A 19113-nucleotide genomic window follows, 5' to 3' on the forward strand; every position below is an offset into this window, starting at 1 on the left:
GTGTGCATATGTGTAGACCAGACATGAGTGTTCCAGCACTCGGTGGTGGCTGATTGTCACTCCATTTTACTTCAGGGCAGATTCTGCCCTATGTGGGTATGATGCCAAAAGGCTTGTTTTTTAATTAGCTAGCAATTAAATTGGGATAATTACAAAATAAATGAATTCGACTGAATTTCCCCGTTCCTTTTTAATCCATGAACTGAAGTGAAGAAACGGAGAGAAGTTCTTTGCAGTAAGACTTTGTAGTCCAAGAGCCACCATTCAGTCACCTTGACGTGTGCCCGTGTCAAGCTCATTTGGAGGCAATTCAGAACAGTGGGACAGTTGAATAGCGCCCCCTCCTGGATGTTCCCTTTACTTATCGAATCACGACATCTTTATCTCATTGCCAAAACTTTCAGTATGGATCATTGTGAATTTTCAGTTATCTTGAAATAAAAGCAGTGTTGGGGTGATAAGTACATCTTTAATTCCAATAAAGTCCATTATTTGGAATTGTATTCAAATTTATTCTCAATACGTGCGCCAAACAGACCACAGCGGCGGTAGCATAGCGGATCCCAGCGCTGCGCAGCACCTACTATAAATCTCTCTAAATAAAACCATGACTATGGATTAATTAAATGTCAAATTTGTCCTGGACAGAGAGGAGAGTGTATTGGGTTGTACAAACGTATTGGGTTAAAATTTAATACCTTTTTCTCATCGCTAAAGTGAAAATGTTGGATTATTAATCATGAATGTGGCCCCATCACCATTATTTAGCCGTTCTATGAATTATGTATTCACGGCGAGGTATTTCAGCGTTCAAGGTAAAAAGCTCGTTTCATTTTCCTCAGTTGTAAATTTGGGGTCGGACAGGTCAGGAGCACAGAGAGCTGAAAACACAGTTAAGCTTTCTGCTGCCTGGTCAGACTAAAATAAATCCACCACGACGACTTCTGCAGTATACGGTTCACCACGGACAACTGCAACTAGTTGCTTACTTAAGATTACAGTGCTAAATATTTAACTTTTGTTTAACAGCGGTTAGGCCTACGTACGCAGCGTTTAACTGATCTCAAACGTTAGATGCAAAATGTATGTGGCGAGTACATATGATGCATACTTTATGTACCTAGCTCAGTGGCAGCTGACGTATGGATAAACTGTAGCTTTACAAAATGTGTAACGAGCTTATTTTAACCAAGAACTGATTTCGGAATAGTTTTACATTATCGTTCTGACCTGACTCCGATAAGTGAATTATCAAACACTGTCTAATTATGTAGCTACCGAGGTCTAACTCAGGCGTCTCCAGCGCTGGTTGGTTTGTTTTCCATGTCAGTCGCCTTTTTTCCGTCGGAGAGGGGTCACCTAGTTAGCCATTGCATTAACCGATTTAGTGCTGAGGAGAATAATGTAGCGATTGATGATGATTATGATGAAGCAATGATGGCATTCCCTGTCAGACACGGCAAATCATAGAGGAGTTGACAGAGCTATCTGTGCTTAACTTCCTGCTACTTAACTGCTACACAACCGCCTTCAAGGACGACGTCTGCTTTTACTTATATTCTCAGTCTCCTGGAAGCTGAAATGACAATTACTCGTTGTGCGCAAACAAACGTGCGCCATTTTCGTTAAATCACAATACCAGAATAGTACCGAAAAATACACAAGCCGAGCCCTAGTTGTTAGCAGGTGACCGCTCTCCTCCCAATACAGGTGTTTTGGAAAATAAACTCCACAAGCACGATCGGCCATCGCTCTGCATAGGGAATAATTGCTGTTCTTGAGCTATTTTCTTCATCTGGTTAAATGCTGAAATAGCTGCATGTAATTAAGAATCGTAGAAGTAAATGCGCAAATAAATATTTCAAAAATACTCAGCCCCAACTGTACGAGCGACATTTGAAAGCAGAATTTTCTTAACCGATATGATTGCGTCTGAAGGGGGCAGTTGAACTGGGAGTACCATGTTAAGAAACGTGTTCCCGTTCAATGAAGCTGCGTATACATGAGCCGCCATTTTGGCTCTGAAAAGCATTGTTGGCGCATGTGCCTGCCCCATGACCTCAGATCCGAAATGACCCCCGTTTCCCTTCCCTTCCGCAGTCACGTCCAGTCGTTACGAGAATGGCAGCGTCTTTGGTCGTGCAGAGGTTAGCCGGAGTGTCCGGGGCACTCGCTGTCGCCGCGGGTGCATATGGAGCTCACGGTGGGGATGCAGTTTATTAATAATGTGTTACATGGCTGCCCGCGTGCTGGAATTTTAATTTGCATGAAGACAGGATAGCTTACTTTGGCCGAGAAATGGCACCGTCTGACACTCGTCAGGGACTTTCACAGTAGGGACAGTTGAGCAACTCACGACCAGAGAGCTGTAATGATACATGATAAATGAATTATAATTAGTTCATTAGTTCAGTATTAGCTGTGTTAACATTAGTATTGTACACTTTTATGTCTGACAAGACATCAATCTGAATGTCTTCAAATAAACCCATACGCACAGAATCGAAGATTTCCCCCTAGCTAGCTAGCTGATCTAAAATAGAGGTCTGTGCTGAAAAGTTATTGATCGTTACTAGAAGTATGCGTGGTTATAAGAATCACAAATGACAACCCATGAAACCAAAATAGAAAACAGCTTGTTAACGTCAGTTAACTGTCTCCTTGCTAGGCGTAAGTCGATAGGAAGCCTACAAATTTAAGCTAAATTTGGCCTTTTGTACTCGAATTTAACTTGCAGTATTTCACCATAGTTTCTTGCCCCGTTTTTCCTGCGTACTGTATTTACTGTTCGTCAGCATTAGATAAGTTAACTTTCAGCTATATCATCGCTTCCTGGCCGTACTGTTGAAGGCGTTTTCCTCCAGGAGCAACAGCGGGGGCGAGAGAGAATGATTACAAAAGCGAAGGAGTAAATGGAGAAATCAATAAACGGGCCAGCCAGACTCCATTGTGTTAATTGCTTCTTTGAGTGACAGTCTGTCGTCTCTTGTTTTTGTTTAGGATTCAGACGGAGTGACAGAGACGACTACTTGAAAGAGGTGAATGTGCCACTCTCTAAAAACTGAAATGTGCGGTTACAACTTCGCAGCAGCAGTGGTATTCGCCATCTTCACGGGACACGCGCGGATGGAGCTCACCCTCCAGCCCCTGAATGATATCCTCTTCCAGATGGCAATTAGCTACACAACCACGCATCTCCTGGGGCCTCTTGTGTACGAGCAAATGTGTTCCCAAACCATGCGTATGATGCTTTTACATAGTAGGCGATTTACCAAATCTCGGTTTGGGGAATGTTTGTATCGTAACGCTTTTTTCACGCCATGCGTGAGAAAATTTCCTTGTCTGGGGGCGGAAGACACTGAAGTACTGCAAAGAAGCGTTACTTCAAATCCATTTGCAGACTCGTCTATGTGACGATAGAAGTGGTTCATTTTTAATGACAGTTTAGCAAAAGTAGAATATCAGGTGATTCTACTGCTTTTCTTGTTACATTAAACACAATATGCTGACATGAAATTCTTCAATATAAAAAGTATTAGCAGTTATATTTCTAACTTGTAAGCCATAATTTTGCCATGAGGAAACTTATCTGTGCTTAGTCTGTTTCACTACCCTGCACTATTGTTAAAAATGACCCCCACGGACATGATTGAACCAGAATTTGTGCATACAACCTGTTGATAAATTAGGCCCCGGGAGTGGACACCAGTACTGTAGTGCTGTCTTGTTGCTGTGAACGAATTGGGCTACAGGACTCGGCTGATGACCTTTCAACATGGGGGAAAAACTTTGCAGTGAAACTGATGTCCAGCAAGTTGTAACTGGGTGAAAAAGTGTGTTTTCAGCCCGTTGGCTTGGGGCATCCCTCACCAGTCAGAATACAGAGTCTGAGTGTTTGTAGATTTGGTCTCTCAGTGAATGGTCACGTCCATTTTTATGTAATCCATGACAGTGTGAAACAGGAAATGGAATAAAACACTTGTCCTTTCTTGCCCAGTGTGTGATACGCCCTTCTTTCTCCTCCTCTCATCCCCAGCTGTATGAAACAGCCAATAAGTACCACTTCTTCCACAGCCTGGCTTTGCTGGGAGCAGCACGATGCAGAAAGCCCATCCTGGTAAGTATGTGCCCCCCCCCCCCCCACTGTGCTCAGTGTAAAAATAGGTTGAGGCTCTCCCTGTGACAGCTAGACTTCAAATACGCACAACATTAATACAAACCCACTGTTGTTCGTGTCATCTGGATCGCCGGCTGTACTCACTGAGCCCCACTGTGCTGGCAATCCACTTGCTGTAAAAATCAGCAAGTGAATCTGCGCAGACTTGATTAAAAAAGAGAGCTCCGGGTGCTTACAGAATGAGAAGCCTCAGACTGTGCCAGACAATAGCCTTTTTGCAAATGGTACGACTCTCCAGCTGTTTTGGGCCTGCCAGCTGCGTGTTTGGGCTCTAGAAGGTTGAAGAGGTTTGTGATTCACAGTGCAGAGGTACTGCAGATACCCAGTAAATGTGCTTGAGACGGTCAGCATCAGCTCAGATTGATGGTGTAGTGGCCGTCTGTGGCCCAAATTTACGTCTGTGTGTTTTGTGTTAACTCCCCTGGTGTTGCTGTGTTTGCAGGCAGGTGGCCTCCTAACGGCAGGCATGGGCCTTTTCTGTGGGGCCCTGTACCACCAGGCCATAACAGGAGACCCCAGTCTCAGCAAGTTCGCCCCGTACGGGGGCACCATGCTCATCGCCGGCTGGGCCGCCATCGCGCTCTGAATTTTGACCCTTGACCTCTCGATGCCGGTCAGTCCCCGCCTGCTGGGGAAGTCACCCTCGGGGACTCCACACACGTCCCCGCACCTTCAGACATTCAGAGCGGAGGCCGGCAACGAGGAGGACGCTGTGTAGTGAGCACCCCGTCTCATAACTCTTCCCTCACAGGCGTAAGCAAGAGATAAGGTTTGCGAATCATCCCCCACCCTCCCCACCCCACACCCTACAGACCACAGACATCTTCAGAACTTCTGAAGTCTTCTGGGACTTAACTGTGTGGGTGTCTGTGTACGTGTGTTGGTTTTTCTTTTTCAACAGAAATAAAGCTGTTTTTCAAAGTAGATAACCAGCCTGATTTTATTGCCTATTGCCTGCCAGTAGCAGTGTATCTGTATTAAACTTTAATCCACTGAGGCAACAGTTCTGGTTTCTTAAGGTGTTGCGTTGAACTTTGTTAATCATTCTTAAATTATCAGATCAATTTACTCTGTAATGGCCGGTTTAGAAATTTCCTTCATCCTTACTGAAAACACCAGTACGCTGGTTCTGGTGAAGTCCAAATTAATTCATCCATGTGTGCATATTCTCCTGTCGGGTCAATGGATCAACGTATCGCCCAGGCAGTTCTTGCGTCAGAACAAAGGCTTCACAGAGTTGGATTCGCCACCAAAGGCGCTAACAGGATAAAAGCCAGATGAGGTGAGAGAACTGATGTCAGGGTGCCAGTAAATATATTCAGAACATCAGTCCTCAGTCTGCTCCCGGCTCCAAATTGAGCCTTTTTTCAAGTCAAAGTTTATTTCGGTTTCCTCTGTCTTGATACTCCGACAGAGCTGGGGTTTCTTCCGTCTCTCATTAGAGGCGGCGGAGTAGCATCTCCTCGTTAAAAATCCATGAGACCTTATCACAGCGTTCTGCTCTTGGAAGGTTGCGTTAAGTGCCTCTGTGCTTCTCTGTCTTTGTTGGGATTTTTGAAGCAGAAATCAATTTTTCAGCTTTCCCTCTCGTGGCTTTGGAGCTGCGGTCACTCTTACATCTTCCCTCTGCTTGTGCAAAGATGTGCACGAGTGTTTCGGGACGCGGGTTCAGAGCTGCAGCGTAATTAGCCTGTTGCCCATGGAGCTGGTAGTTGGACCTCGAGTTAAGTGGGCGTGCTTTGGACTGGTGCAGGAGATGCTGGAGATATTGTTAATTGTGTCTCCGAGGAATTATTCTTCACAAGGCTCTTTCACCCACCCTCCCCTTCTTCTGCCCAAACGTATTATCTCGGTTTTTTTTATATACCACCAGACAGCCTGTAATTATTTCAGCTTGGGCTTTTGCGGAGGGTAGCGAGAGAGCCGCGCCCAATCGATTTCGGGGCCTCGGTCTGAATAAGCGCATAGCTGGTTGGCTGTCTCGCTCACACTCCACAAACAGCAGGGTTTAAAAGCACACTGATTTGAAGGGAGGATGTGCTTTACATGCTTTTTTGTCGAATAAAAAAACAAAATGAAACCTCACGCCCACGGGAACCTGACGCGATTATCCTAAGCCTTTTTCACACATGTGCTGTGCTGTAGAATGCAAAAAAAAAAAATAAAGAGACCAAAATATTCCAGACAGAGGCATCAATAAACAGCCTTCAGCCCTTCAGAGGGACCAGCAAAGTACCGGCTGAAGGATGTGTGCTCACATGAAAGAGCCGTCTAATGATATCAGGTAATGAATTAGTCACTACCCTCTTGCACTTTGGCATAGCTCTACACAGACCTTCTCCCGCTCACTAGCTTTACTACACCCAAACATTTCGACAGCAGTAACACCTCCCCCCTCCCTTATCAAGATTCTGATACGTGTTGGCATTGTATTCAGAACGGGATAGTCCTTATGCCATGCATATTGCATTGCACTTACCTGTCAATCTAAGCACACACTTGCGAATTCGATGCTATGTTTGCTATTGATGCTTGTGCATATATGGTTAGTGGAGTGCTGTTTGTGCAGCTTCCATGCTACTTTATTAGATGAATGTGTGAAATGACAATAATGTAGTGTAATATAATGGCTATATATATAATGGCTAGTGTAATATAATGTATTCATGGCTATAGATGAACAGATTGGCCATCTCTCCCTGTGAGCTCTGATATTCCTTCCAGAAATTTCTCCAGCATTCTGTGTCCTGATATGGGCCCCACCATACCCTCCAAGACGCCAATTATCTGCACCGTCAGGCTCTCTAACATGTGTTCAAAGGGAAAGCATTTCAAGGTGACACCAAAGAGGAGGGAGGGAGGAAAATGAGATACGGAATGCCTCTGACAACTTCTTTTGATCAGTTTTCTCTCCAGAAGAAGGTGGATGGGAAAGAGGTGAAAAATGTTGCAAGCATTTCAGGAGGTTCCTTTAATAGGAGTCAATGGTGTGAGTGGTTTTTTTTAAAGGCAGAATTTTTCCCTTCTGTTTTTTTAAACCTTGGAAGAATCTGGGGTGGTTCATTTTCCTGTGAGAATTTGAAATCGCCACAATGACCATCATCAATTAATGACAAATTTTACAAATTTATCCCCAAATTTTAACGGCAGAGTGTAATGGAAATGACCAAGAATGTATGGAAAAAGGTTTTTATGAAAATATATGATAATTTTGTAATAATGAATAATGTAATCTACCGTCACTCCCCATGTGCGTCCAAACAAATCTCGGCATGGTCATTTTGAATGGACAAATCCGCTTTCCCGCACGCCACCAGTGTTAGACGACTATCTCTCCAACCCCTCCTACCATTAAACACACATGACGTTATCTTAAGATGATTAATTTAAACAACACAGGCACCGACAGAACGTGAAGTCTACCGAAGTGTAGATTTTTTTAACCAGCTAACACACTACAATTCCCAAAATGCTCGGCGGAGGCACTCGGTTTCCGGGGTTGGTGTTGCCAGGGGGAAGGTGTGCGCCAGGGACCTGTTGGAAATGACGAGAGAAGAAATCGGATTTAAATGCAAAAAGCAAAACAAAACCTTGGAGAAAAGAAACAGCTGCTAACCTCGGATCAAAGGGTGTGTGCATCACAATGCAGCGTTTCATACTTCTCAGAAAATGAATAGCTAGGTGTTGAAACTAATTAGCTAGCCTTCTAAGTGTCGCTGTAACGTTAGATGGCTATCTCGCTACTTCTTAGCTTGCTCACCTGGTAAGCTAATATAGCTAACTGGCTAATTTGAGCCGCTTGCCCAAGAAAGACGCTGATTGCTACATTATAATGCTTGCACGTTGCTAAAAGAAAATAGTAGTGGTATTGGTAGTTCAGAAATGTCAAAAATGGAATACAGTGGTGGGAATAATAGCAGAAAGCTAGCTACTTATCTGCAAATAGCTGTCTTAGTCCAGTTGCGCTACACGCGTCACAGCGTGTGACCCCGTTAATTAGCCCAACCTGTTAACCAGCTACGCGGCTAAGATAAAAGTTGCAAAACAATCAGTTACCCAGCAGTCAGGGACTCACAAAACCGCTGTATTTATGAATCGTTTTGCATTTTTCTAGTTGCTCGTTTCATGTCAAATTGGCCCAATTTAGGCAGCTTGCCAGCAAAGAAGTTGCCGAGATCTGGTCAGAGAGATACAGCGAATGTACAAAGCTTTGTAACTAGCTAACTCTATATTCCTACCCTTACCTAACTAATGTTATCTTAACTTAAACAACATTGTGCGAATACAGCCTACTAGCTCACTGTTTATTAAATGGACAGTCCACATAAGTGTATTGCAGAGTACTTTTTCCTACTTATGAAATGAAGCTGGCTGAGCTACATTTCAGAATAACTGTGATATTAGCTATAACAGATATTAGCTGTAAACAGGACAGGACTTTTATTATTACAGCTTCTTTGCCATTGATTGAAGTCAAAATAAAACAAATGTATTGCTATACCCTCGCGTGCTTGTTTTCCCCTTGGATAAAAACAGGATATGGTGGCCAGTGAAGTTTTTTTTCTTATTTGGCATCTGAATCGGAATTTATAATGGCGGTGTTGGAGCTCCTGAGTTCTCACCCGAGGATTTCTGCCCCCCAGGTCTCCCCGCCATGGAGTCGCTGATGAGCGCCGTGTCCCCCCGGCCCCCCGGCCCGGCGAAGCGGGCGGCGGAGGTGGACTTCCGCTCGGCGGCGGTGCTGGAGCAGCTGTCCGCGCAGGTGCTGGAGCTCGTTCAGCTGGAACAGGGCGAGTTCGGGGACCAGACGGCGCTGGAGGTGCACACCGCCAAAGACTACATCTTCAACATGCTGGGTGAGACGCTGCGACCTGACCGAAACGCAGCGATAATAATGGTGACAGGAATGATGACGACAACAAGAATAACAACGAATAATAACAATAATGACACATTTCAGGTCGAAGATGCGGTTAGCATGATAGTGGGATTCTACTCTCCAGTTGCTGATGCGATAATGACATGTTGAGTCGTTCTGGGGACGCTACAGCCCCTCTTGAAGTCAGCCAGTCACAGTGATGATAACGTGAACAAATGTCATGGATTGCATTTTCCACACTTTTAGTCATCTCTGAATTCAGTGAAGTAGCGATGTTTGTCCAGTAGGTGGCACTCCCCTCTCTCCCTACCCCTCTCTGTGCCTCCTGCCTCCATTCCTGTCCTGTTTTCCCTTTTTTTTATTTTCTGTCACTCTGCAGCGGAAGCCATAGCCTTTTGGCCAGCGTCTTTATGCTGTCTACCTTTTCCTTCCTCTCTGCCTTCTCCTGCCTTTCCTCTAACTTGCACTGGCTGTTCTGCCTCTCTATCTCCCCCTTCTGGAGTTGTGTTGGATCTGCAGCTTGGGGGAGACGTCTGAAGCTGGTGTCCTTGTCATCTTCCTGTAACAACAGCATAGAATGGAAGGCACATTTTCTCAGAAATATCATGATTGCTGCTTTCTGTAATCTGCTCAGATATTTGATTGGTTGACAGCCAGCCCAACTGTACCCCCTTCTCTCTCTCTGTCCCTTTTCTCGGTACCTTGTGACCCTTGCTGTGCTTGTTTCTCTCTCTCTCTCTCTCTCTCTCTCTCTCTCTCTCTCCCCCACTCCCTCCTCTGTCTCATTCCTTCCCATCCTCCCCAGTCTGTGTCTGCTCAGGGATGGCTGAACAGTTCTCAGAAACTAATTCCACTGTAGTGCGATTTTGAAGGGGAGAGGAGGGGAAGACGGAGATCTGCCTCTGTGGGCTCTTTCACGCCTTATTCTCCCTTTTGTGCTTTCTTTTCCTCCACTCTTTCTTTGGCGAGATGACAGTGCAAATTAAGCATAGAGGTCATATTGAAATATGCTTAGAAAGGACTGCACGTAGGGCCATTCGGGATTCATTTGGTGAGAGAGTTCATTATGGGACGTAGCTGAAGCGGAGACAGGGCAGGACGGCTCGGGGAGGTGGGGGGTGTAGAATCCAATCCGGTGCTCCGGTGCTTGATTGCCAGTAGACCTGCTTCTGTCTGCATCTTTAGAACAGCTAACTTCTCTAAGCGTCCTTGATGGGCGATAGCAAAAACAACAACAATGGAAATCATTCTGTAAACCAAAGACGTGCACCCCCCCTCCCCAGTAAACATTTGCATTCCTTTCTCATTTTTGCCATTGAACTAGGGGGCAGTGGGTTCCCCCCTCAGGAACTAATTAATTCCTTTTTTGTTTTTATGGCTTTATTTTATTCTTTAATTGTAATGAAGGAAAGGGGGCAGGGAAAGGATAAGCGCTTCAGCGGAACAAACAAAGACTCTGCTTCTTTTGCAGATCTTGGGTGCTGTTGTGTTTTTCTTGAGGCAGAAACAGCCTGGGGTTCTCTCTCTGTAGTGGAGTTTCCTCTCTGTGACCTTGATTTAGTTCACTGTCCAACTCTGGCTGTCTCTGTAGCTTTTCCAGGGTAGAGCTGCAGCCAGAGCTGTAGCCCATGGTGAGATAACTGCTGGGTTCACTGGTTGTTAACCAGTGTTAGACTGGCAGACAGATGAATAGTACAGGATGCTTCACCTCTCAGCATGGAAAGAATCACTGTATGTCAGTGCGGAATACGGTGTCGTAATGGTTCAGCCTCTGGGCGTTACCTGACCTGTGATTGGATGACCTCTCTGGGCCACTGTCCAATGGCAGTAGCTAAATTTCCTGCAGTGTCTGCCTTTTCCCACCCATGGCTAGAGGTGTGTGTGACCAACGTGGTGTTGAAACTTGGTCATGCTACGCTTCTAGCATTGTTGACTCCTTAAGTGGCTTTTCGCTTGTGTGTTCTCTGCCTCACTTGTAAGTTGCTTTGGATAAAAGTGTCTGCCATATGCATAAATGTAATTGCAACTGTAAATGTGTTGCTCAGGGACTGGATGATGATACTTGCGGATTGGATGTTATGACCAAGAATCACCTGTGGGGAGTTTCCCATGGAGCCGAATGAATGAATGAATGTTATTTCTGGTGGTGAAATCAAAGAAGTCTTCTTTAAAAAGAGGTGTTTCAGTTCCTCAGGCTTAGATGTTCTGGGTTTACATTTTCCATTGTTAAATCTGGCCTGTGACCACCTTCAATGGCAAGAGCTGGAGGAGGCTGCTTAACCAGTGTATTCAGAAGGAGGTGTGGAGGTGGGAGGGGGGAGTTATTTATTATGCATCTGAGGAATTATGCAGCAGATCTGAATGTCATATGTCCATTTATTCATTTAATAACCTCCAGAGTGTAATCCCTCCCACCTTTAAGTAATTCCAACAAAGATTCCAGGTTTGAGAGCAGGATTGCACCAAGCCTTGTTGTTCAGTCATGCAAGTGGATTTCAGTTGGTACGTCATTTAGAAAGGTTTGCTTTGGGTATTTAAAGATGGATATTACAATATGTAGAAATGAGAGCCAGCGCACTTAATTGGAAATGATGAAGTGCTTGACGAGTCCTTGGTTTCTTTGTCGGGGTGGGTCCTCTGTGCTGCAGTCAGGATTGGTCAGGAGGATCTGATTTCGTGCGGCGCTTTCAGGTGGCAGTGTTGTTTTCGTGAACCAGTTCGTGCTCGTTTGAGACGCGGTGCTTAGCCCCAAACCCTCAGGAGGGTCACCCCGTGTGTTTGAGTGATGGGTGCATCAGTGCTCCCCACCTGTAGAAGCTGAGCTGTTCCAGGTGGAGAGTGGCATCAGGTGACAGGTGCCATCATCCCTGTGACAGGTGTGACACCCCCTCGTCATGGAGTGACAAAACAGTGACAGGGACAAGTGCAAAGCACTCATAAATAATCTAGTTTCCACGCTCCTGGGCTGCAAACCCACTGCCCCCCTCCATGCAGTCACCAGTGATGGTGTCAAATCAGTGACTTTCCTCAGCCAAACAGCAGTTTGATGGGTTAGAATGAGTGAGTGACTGAGCGCACGATAGCCCCACCCGTTTAAAGATTCGAAAACCCACACTGTCCCAGCAGCAGTGTGATTGGTTAAAATGACTGATAACGCGGGGTTTGAGCAGCAGTTTGATTGGTTAGAATGAGTGAGTGACTGATAACGCGGGGTTTGAGCAGCGGTTTGATTGGTCAGAATGAGTGAGTGACTGATAACGCGGGGTTTGAGCAGTGGTTTGATTGGTCAGAATGAGTGAGTGACTGATAACGCGGGGTTTGAGCAGCGGTTTGATTGGTTAGAATGAGTGAGTGACTGATAACGCGGGGTTTGAGCAGCGGTTTGATTGGTTAGAATGAGTGAGTGACTGATAACGCGGGGTTTGAGCAGCGGTTTGATTGGTTAGAATGAGTGAGTGACTGATAACGCGGGGTTTGAGCAGCGGTTTGATTGGTTAGAATGAGTGAGTGACTGATAACGCCCCGCTGTACCGGCAGCAGAGGGAGCAGGGCAGCAGCAGATGGGTAACCGGGGCGTAACCGGGGCGTAACCGGGGCGTAACCGGGGCGTAACCGTGGCGTAACCGTGGTGCCTTGCTGTCCATCACAGCCGAACAGTAATGGCGTACTGTTTGACGTTTGTGAAATTGAAAAGGCGCCAGCTATGTAAATTCCCCCTCTTATTACCTTTTTTTTTTCCTGTCACGGGGAACGAAGCTGCTTGCTGATAATACCGGCTGAGCTCTTGTGCTGCCCTCTGCTTGGTGGGTAATAAGAGAAGTCACCAGTCGGTTTGTGACATTTTCACTTGCAGTCTGGTTATTGGTATTACTGTGGGTGTTATGTTCTATTCCCATGCCAGTGCCACACTGTTCACCAGCACTGTTCAGCGCCTCATAGCACACTTGAGTACTGTAGCACCTTATAGCACACTTCAATGCTATAGTGGCTCAAAGCACAGTTCAGTACTATGGTAACTGATAGCGCCCTTCAGTACTTTACAGTGCATGTCGTAGGACTTGCTGCACACTTCAGGTCCTGGAAATCTCACAATCAGTCTGTTTTCCACATCACCTTAAATCGCCCGTCACTGGGGGAGTGGAGCTGGCTGTTAGTCACCGACAAATACCCAGTAAACAGTCTGTGTGTGTCCGCGGCGTGCAGGAGGAGGTGTGTGTTTATGCTGCTGTGTGTCTGTGCTGAGGCGTGGTGTCCTGAGAGAGAGAGAGTGTGTGTGTGTGTGTGTGTGTGTGTGCTGTGGTTGTTTACCAACTGGCCGAGGAAGTCAGTTGACAAGATTTGCAATAAAAAGCTTTTGAGAGTAACCTCGCCTCTCTCAGCTAATCGTGAGGATCGGTGATCAGTAATGAAGTGACTGTTTCTCTCTCTTCTTGCGAGTTGTTTGAGGATAGAAGAGGCTCTTTCCTTTCCACTCTTTTGACTTGACCTAATTTATCACACTAAGATAAAGCCAAGCAAATTCAATGAGGCTGTTTTCAGAACTGAGTCCTCTGTCTTTTTCAAAGTGCTTTTGTTTTCTGTTCTCTCTATTTAAAATTTATTTTTGGTCAGTTAAAAATGTTCCTTTCTAACACCGTCCTTGGTTTTTGGAGTTCTCTTACATGCAGATGCCCTGCATATGCACATGCCCATATAAAAAAAACACACATGTTCATGCCACACACACACACACACACACACACACACACACACACACAGAATAATATCTAATCTCTCTGATGTTCAAAGGATGCATCTTTTTCCTTCTCATTCTCACTCTCACACTGCTTCTCTTGTTCTTGCTCTCCCTCCTTCTCCCTCTCCTCCCACACACACACACACACACACACACACACACACACACACACATTGTCACACACCCACACTGAGACACACAGTCAGGCTGGTATTCTACGGCAGTGCCTGTAATTGGATGAGAGAAATCGTGTTAAAAGATTTAGACCTCAGCCACAGCTCCGGGTCTGTCTAATGCCGAGCTGTCACCACTCCCTCCCCCTGCCGCGCTCACACACACACACACACTCACACACTCGCACACACACTCACTCGCACACACACTCACTCGCACACACACTCACACACTCGCACACACTCGCACACACACACACACACACCTGCTCTTTGAACCCTTTGTGTGGGTGCTGCTGCAGGCCAGCACTGTGGCATTCCCCAGCTGCTGGGTCATTTGTGCCTCTTCTCCACTTCCACTGAACACCTGGAATACCTGCAGCATCCCACAGGTGTCCAGATCATATAGCTGTGTATGTGAGGAACCTTTGTGTCAGTTGCTCGCTTGCTCTCTCTCTCTTTCCCTCTCTCACCCCTCTCTTTTTCTCTCTCTCCCCCCCCTCTTTTTCTCTCTCTCTCCCCCCCTCTCTTTTTCTCTCTCTCTCTCCCCCCTCTCTCTTTTTCTCCCTCCCTCTCCCTCCCTCTCTCTCCCTCCCTCTCGTTCTCTCACGCTCTCTCTCTTTCTCTTTATCCCATTGTTTGTTGATAGATCCTGCCCCAAGCACTGATCCTGGATTATCCCACTGTAGCACTCAGTGGTTGGGGTTTGGATATAGGTGGGTAAACTGATCGTAGATCGATGAAGGGCAGAATGTATATGGTCCTTTTCCTCTGACATACACGCTGTCTCTCCTCTCTATCTCCCCCTCTCGTGCACACCAAAGATTCAAACTGCACGTCGACTAGTCCATGGTGGTTTTGTCCCACCAGTGATAGGGGTGCATAGCTTGGTTAGGGTTCACTGGCCACAGCGTGCCAGTTGCTGTGAAGAGGGTGTGCTTATCCTGCATTCACCTTCAGTCTCCTGGTGCATTGTGGGAATTGTTGTGTGAAGAGCAGTCATGTTGGCTAGCGTGTGTATTGGAGGCTGGCTTGCACTTTGCCCTGTACTTCCATCAGGCGCAAACTTTCCATTTGCCCTGTACTTCCATCGTTTTGCGGTGGAGTGAGACTGATATTCAGTTGCCATCAACAAGTAGTTGGAAAGGGGATGAAATTTTAAAATTAAAAGGTAAAATGTTTTTAAAAAGAAAAGAAGGATTCAGAGGCTCAATATCAGCAGAGCTAGAGGGGTCCAGTCTTGAGGAAATTGTCTTAGACGCTCTCCTTCCCTCTTTCTCTCTCTGTAGGGCTGGTTCAGAAGGTGGATCAGAGGTTACCTGTCGCCAATGAGTACCTGCTGCTGTCGGGTGGGGCCCGGGAGGGCGTGCTGGACCTGAACCCGGAGGACCTGGGCGACTACGCCAAGGGCGCGGATTTCGACCTGGACTTCACCCTGCTGGTGCCGGCACTAAAGCTGCACGACCGGAACCAGCCGGTGACGCTGGACATGCGGCAGTCGGCGCCCTGCCACTCGTGGCTGAGCCTGCGTCTGTGCGACGCTGCCACGCTGGCGCGCTGGCGGCTGTGCTGCCAGGAGGAGGCGGAGCCCGGCGGCGAGCCCGGCGGCCTGTCCCCCCGCGCGCTGGACGGCTGCTACTTCTCGCCCGCCCTGGTGGCTGACTGGTTCTGGGACGTGGTGGGGAAGGCGGTGGAGGAGCTGCGGAAGAACCCCCAGCGTGGGACTCCCGTCCCCGAGAGGGTGGAGCGCAACGGGCCGCTGACCACCCTGATCCTGACGGCGGGAAGCAGCCGCGTGCTGTACGACCTGCTGCCCGTGGTGTCCTTCCGCGGCTGGCCCGCCGTGGCCCAGGGCTGGCTCACCGCCAACCACTTCTGGGACGGGAAGATCACGGAGGAGGAGGCCATCAGCGGCTTCTACCTGCTGCCCTGCTGTGCTCCGCTGGGGGGCCGGCCCGACCGCGAGTGGCGGCTGGCCTTCTCCCGCAGCGAGGTGCAGCTCAAAAAGTGCATCCCCTACCCCATGGCCCAGGCCTTCCAGGCCGCCAAAGCCGTCATCTCCCGGCTGCTGTCCCGCCCCCGCGTGGGCCTCAGCCCCTACCACCTGCGGACCCTCCTTTTCTGGGCGTGCGACCGGCTGCCCCCCGCCTACCTGAGCTCCCCCGACCCTGAGACCCCCGCCCGCCTGCTCCTGGGGCTGCTGGATGACCTGGCGCACTGCATCCTGGGAAAGAACTGCCCCAACTACTTCCTCCCGCAGTGCAACATGCTGGAGCACCTGTCGGACAGCGCCGCCCTGCTGGTGGCCCGTAAGCTGGCGCACCTACGCTCTGACCCTGCCGAGCACCTGCGGGCGGCGCTGGACCAGGCGCGGCAAGCGGGGCAGATGAAGAGGCAGGCGGCAGGCAGCAACGGCCACGCCCCATCGCCCGGACACAGCCCCGGCACGGGACCCGGCCCCCAGGACGACCGGCTGGCGCAGCGCCTCCAGCAGCTGGTGACGGAGAACCCGGGCAAGTCCATCTCCGTCTTCCTGAACCCGGACGACGTCACGCGGCCGCACTTTCGCATCGATGACAAGTTCTACTGACGCGGCGTCGTGCCCTGGAAGCTTCCGGCAGCCCTGCGGAGGTGCTGCAGAGCTGACGCTACAGCTGGCCGCAGAGGCGCTCCACCGCTGCAGCCAAACGCTGCAGCCAAACGCTGCAAACACACCTGACAACGAGGGCTTGATGCTCCCAGCTAGACGAATCAGTGCGATTTTTGTTTATTTTGTGATACCGTCAAACGATGCTGTAAAGAAAAGCTAACAGAGCAGGCTGCGCTAACGAGCTGCTTAATGAGTCTGAAACGAGAACCCGAGCCGTTTGGGCTGCTGCCCGCGGAGATCAGGCAGACGCAAGATGAGCTGACGGAGAGGAAAGTGCACGAACCTTGCGTGCTGATTGACTCCAGGATCCCACCCACAGAGATACTTACACGGTCACATGGTTTAAGACCTGCCAACCAATGAGATTGCTCCTGCGAAGTCACAGACAGCCAGTAGATCTTTTCCTCTAACACTAGCTTCTTCTAAAAAAAATAATCCAGAAAGCTTGAACTGCGAGTCTCTCTTTTCCTTGCGGCTCTTGCGTGGGGTGGCTGTTCAGAGCGGAAGGATGTGATGTAAGTGAATGTAGCTGCTGAGAGGGCCAAAGTGCCAGGACCACGGAGGCTGCCTCTTCCTCCCTCCCGCCTCTTCATCCCTCCTGCCTCCTCCTCTCTCCTGCAGTGTCCCTCTCAGACACCTCCACACCAAAGACAGGCCGCAGTGCTTTCTCCACACACTACCGAATGAGAGACTCCCGTGCTGTGTGGACCTGCAGGGCTTCCTTACCTGATGCAGGCGTTGGGTGAGGGCCTGGACCCGACCTGCCCGCTGGTGCTGTGTGCGCCTGCAGCGGATTGGCTCCCTGGTCTCAGAGCAGGGTGGGGTTTCTGAGCCTCGGGGTCTCGGGGTTTTGGGATTTTTAGGGTCTCGGGATTTCGCGGTCGCGGGCTTGCTGACTGCATGGCTGCAGAGTGGTGTGTCCTGCTGAGGACTCGGCCGTTCCCATCACACACAGATCAGCCCCTGTCCACGCCCCTGCAGACACTCACAGCGACAGGAAGGGTGCAGCGTGGGAACCAAAAAAGGACATGCGCCAGGGTATGCGCCGGACACCCCCGCGGGAGGGGGACGAATCGCCCCGGCAACGCCTGGATGCCTCCTGTCATGAAGAGTGATTGATGTAATTATGGACGGGGCGTCAGGCTAACCTGGGCCCTTCTGCAGAACACAGATCCTGAACGTGGTCAGAGTGATGACGCAGGGTTGCTGATTCTCCAGCAGTGTATTGCTGGCTGCTTGATTGTATTGTGCTCTCTTTGAGGCTGTTGCTGGGTAATCTGCCATTCGGGCTTATTTAAGGGCTATTTTCTTTGTTTGTGAGTGTTTGTGTTTTCAGACTCACAATAAGTCATTTTGAGCTTTTTATCGTGCACAACGAAACGGCTTTAAAAGGAGCCCCCTCCGCCATGCAGCTTTGCAGGGGAAGGAGCGCTCGTTCTGATTGGGCGATTGTGTGAGCGTGTGCAGGGAGGGGTGGTGAGGCCGCCGGGGGACGGAGGCTGTGGGAAAGATGCTGGGGGACGGAGGCTGGGGGACGGAGGCTGGGGGACGGAGGCTGGGGGACGGAGGCTGGGGGACGGACGCTGTGGGACGGACGCTGTGGGACGGAGGCTGGGGGACGGAGGCTGGGGGACGGACGCTGTGGGACGGACGCTGTGGGACGGACGCTGTGGGGCAGCACGTGTCACCTCCTCTGCCGCTGCTCTCCGCCCTGTCTGTCGTTCCGTCCGAATTTCCACCTGTCTGTGTCAGGTCCTGTCTCACCCCACCAGATCCCTGCCCCCCCCTCAGAGGCAGTTAGAGAGGGTGAGGGGAAGAACGAGGGGTGTCAGTGCCTTCCCTTCTGGAGATTAGTGACAGGATAGCACTCCCTCACAACCGCTCTCTCTCTCTCTCTCTCTCTCTTCTTCCTCCCCCTTTCTCCTTCCTCCTTTCTCCCCATCTCCTCTACCTTTCTCCCTCTCCCCCTCTCCCTTTCTCTCTCTCTCTGTCCCTCTCTCCTTCTCACTCCATGTGTCTCTGTTAAAACTCAGCATCTCTTTCTGTGTGAGAGAACAGCATCACTCCATATGACTAGCTGTGGGTCGTTAGCAGACTGCCTCCCTCTTCTCGCCCCCCCCCCCCCCCCAAACAACCCCCCGCATCGTTCAGGCAGCAGGAGGGGGCTACGGAAGACTGGAACGTGGGTGGGCCCTGCCGGGCGGGCGGCGCAGGCTCCCGGGGAGAGGAACGTGGTGCTGACGCAGTGAGCACACGCCGAGTGAGACCCTTCAGCACACCTGCACCCGGCACCCAGCACCTGGGCAGCGTGGGTGGCGGCCAGAGATCCACCACACCAAAGGAGCAGAGTTTGACTGTGGGGGAGGGCACAGCTGCACTTTACGATGGGCATCAGCCAGGTGAGGCCACACCTGTCTGTCAGCCCGCCGCTGACACTGCCCCGCGATCAGGAGGATATGAAACGTTACGGAACTGAACGGAGGTGCACAAGGCCAGCGG

General features: G+C 49.3%; 2 protein-coding genes across 2 annotated transcripts; both read left to right on the plus strand.

Annotated features, from left to right (window-relative positions):
• The first annotated feature begins 2109 nt into the window (after nucleotides 1-2109).
• On the plus strand, nucleotides 2110-5094 carry tmem256 (transmembrane protein 256). Its single transcript, XM_036548969.1, has 4 exons — nucleotides 2110-2203; nucleotides 3001-3038; nucleotides 4037-4117; nucleotides 4620-5094. The coding sequence occupies exons 1-4, from the start codon at nucleotides 2122-2124 to the stop codon at nucleotides 4761-4763; spliced, it is 345 nt and encodes a 114-aa protein (XP_036404862.1). The 5' UTR covers nucleotides 2110-2121; the 3' UTR covers nucleotides 4764-5094.
• A 2593-nt stretch (nucleotides 5095-7687) lies between these two features.
• tmem102 (transmembrane protein 102) lies at nucleotides 7688-17742 on the plus strand. Its single transcript, XM_036548609.1, has 3 exons — nucleotides 7688-7806; nucleotides 8821-9033; nucleotides 15254-17742. The coding sequence occupies exons 2-3, from the start codon at nucleotides 8832-8834 to the stop codon at nucleotides 16552-16554; spliced, it is 1503 nt and encodes a 500-aa protein (XP_036404502.1). The 5' UTR covers nucleotides 7688-7806; nucleotides 8821-8831; the 3' UTR covers nucleotides 16555-17742.
• The last annotated feature ends 1371 nt before the right edge of the window (nucleotides 17743-19113 follow it).

This window comes from Megalops cyprinoides, chromosome 16 (assembly GCF_013368585.1).
Source record: "Megalops cyprinoides isolate fMegCyp1 chromosome 16, fMegCyp1.pri, whole genome shotgun sequence".
Classification (NCBI taxonomy): Eukaryota; Metazoa; Chordata; class Actinopteri; order Elopiformes; family Megalopidae; genus Megalops; species Megalops cyprinoides.

Coding starts and splice junctions, on each gene's coding strand:
- tmem256 (XM_036548969.1), top strand. CDS start 2,122: ATGGCAGCGTCTTTGGTCGTGCAGAGGTTAGCCGGAGTGTCCGGGGCA. Junction 2,204..3,000: donor GGGTGCATATGGAGCTCACG/GTGGGGATGCAG, acceptor GTTTTTGTTTAG/GATTCAGACGGAGTGACAGA. Junction 3,039..4,036: donor GAGACGACTACTTGAAAGAG/GTGAATGTGCCA, acceptor TCTCATCCCCAG/CTGTATGAAACAGCCAATAA.
- tmem102 (XM_036548609.1), top strand. CDS start 8,832: ATGGAGTCGCTGATGAGCGCCGTGTCCCCCCGGCCCCCCGGCCCGGCG. Junction 9,034..15,253: donor CTACATCTTCAACATGCTGG/GTGAGACGCTGC, acceptor CTCTCTCTGTAG/GGCTGGTTCAGAAGGTGGAT.